Source organism: Rhinopithecus bieti, unplaced genomic scaffold (genome assembly GCF_001698545.2).
Source record: "Rhinopithecus bieti isolate Rb0 unplaced genomic scaffold, ASM169854v2 scaffold_29254, whole genome shotgun sequence".
Lineage (NCBI taxonomy): Eukaryota > Metazoa > Chordata > Mammalia > Primates > Cercopithecidae > Rhinopithecus > Rhinopithecus bieti.
Genome location: NW_016813033.1, coordinates 381,060 through 381,713, shown reverse-complemented (window position 1 = coordinate 381,713; position 654 = coordinate 381,060). Strand labels below are relative to the sequence as shown.

Below are 654 nucleotides of genomic sequence, written 5' to 3'. Positions count from 1 at the left end.
TCAGCACCCCTCGGCCCGCACTGCTCCAGCACCACCTGCGGAGCTGCGGTGCCCACGCCGTGCCGCGACCCCGCCGCCCCCTGCTCCCTCCACACGCGGGCAAACAAAACAAGTTGCCGGTCGCTGCCGCCGGAGGGGGCCGGGCGGGTCACTCACCCTCATCCTGCTCAGCGGGCTTGGGTCGTCCGGCCGCGGGGTCAGGGAAGACCAGAGGACCACTAGCCCCAGGAAGCTTCCCACCACCAGCAAACTGCGTAAGATGAACCCAATCTTCAGCCTCATCTTCCTCCGGCGGCGAGAGACTCACAGCCCGGCGCAGCCGCCGCCACCGCTCTCCCCTCCCTCCTTTCCCCTCCTCCGGCTCTCCTCCTCCTCCTCCTCTTTCCCCCACCCCTACCGCTACCGCTGCCGCCCTCTCCGCTGCCTGCCCTTTCCAGCTCCAGATCCGGAACTCCCCTCGGCTATACCTTTCCCCGGGCTCTTCCCTCCGCCCCTCCCCGCGGCCCCCTCCCCTCCGGCGGCCACCGCAGAGCTCCGACTGACCCGTGTGCCTCGCTCTTCCAGGCTGCCTTCCTCTCTACCTGCCCCCTTCCAGATCCGCAGTCCCCTGCTCTCCACGCGAGCCCCCTTCACAGTCCCCTGCTACCTTGCAAC

General features: G+C 69.3%; 1 protein-coding gene across 2 annotated transcripts in view; it reads right to left on the bottom strand.

Annotated features, from left to right (window-relative positions):
• GALNT7 (polypeptide N-acetylgalactosaminyltransferase 7) overlaps positions 1-365 on the bottom strand; it is a 153,542-nt gene extending 153,177 nt beyond the window's left edge. For both annotated transcript variants that reach the window (XM_017847607.1, XM_017847606.1), the window contains exon 1: positions 157-365. In XM_017847607.1, the coding sequence (XP_017703096.1) occupies positions 157-282 (126 nt within the window). In that variant the 5' untranslated portion in view covers positions 283-365. The remainder of the gene's footprint in view (positions 1-156) is intronic.
• Between the last annotated feature and the right edge of the window lie 289 nt (positions 366-654).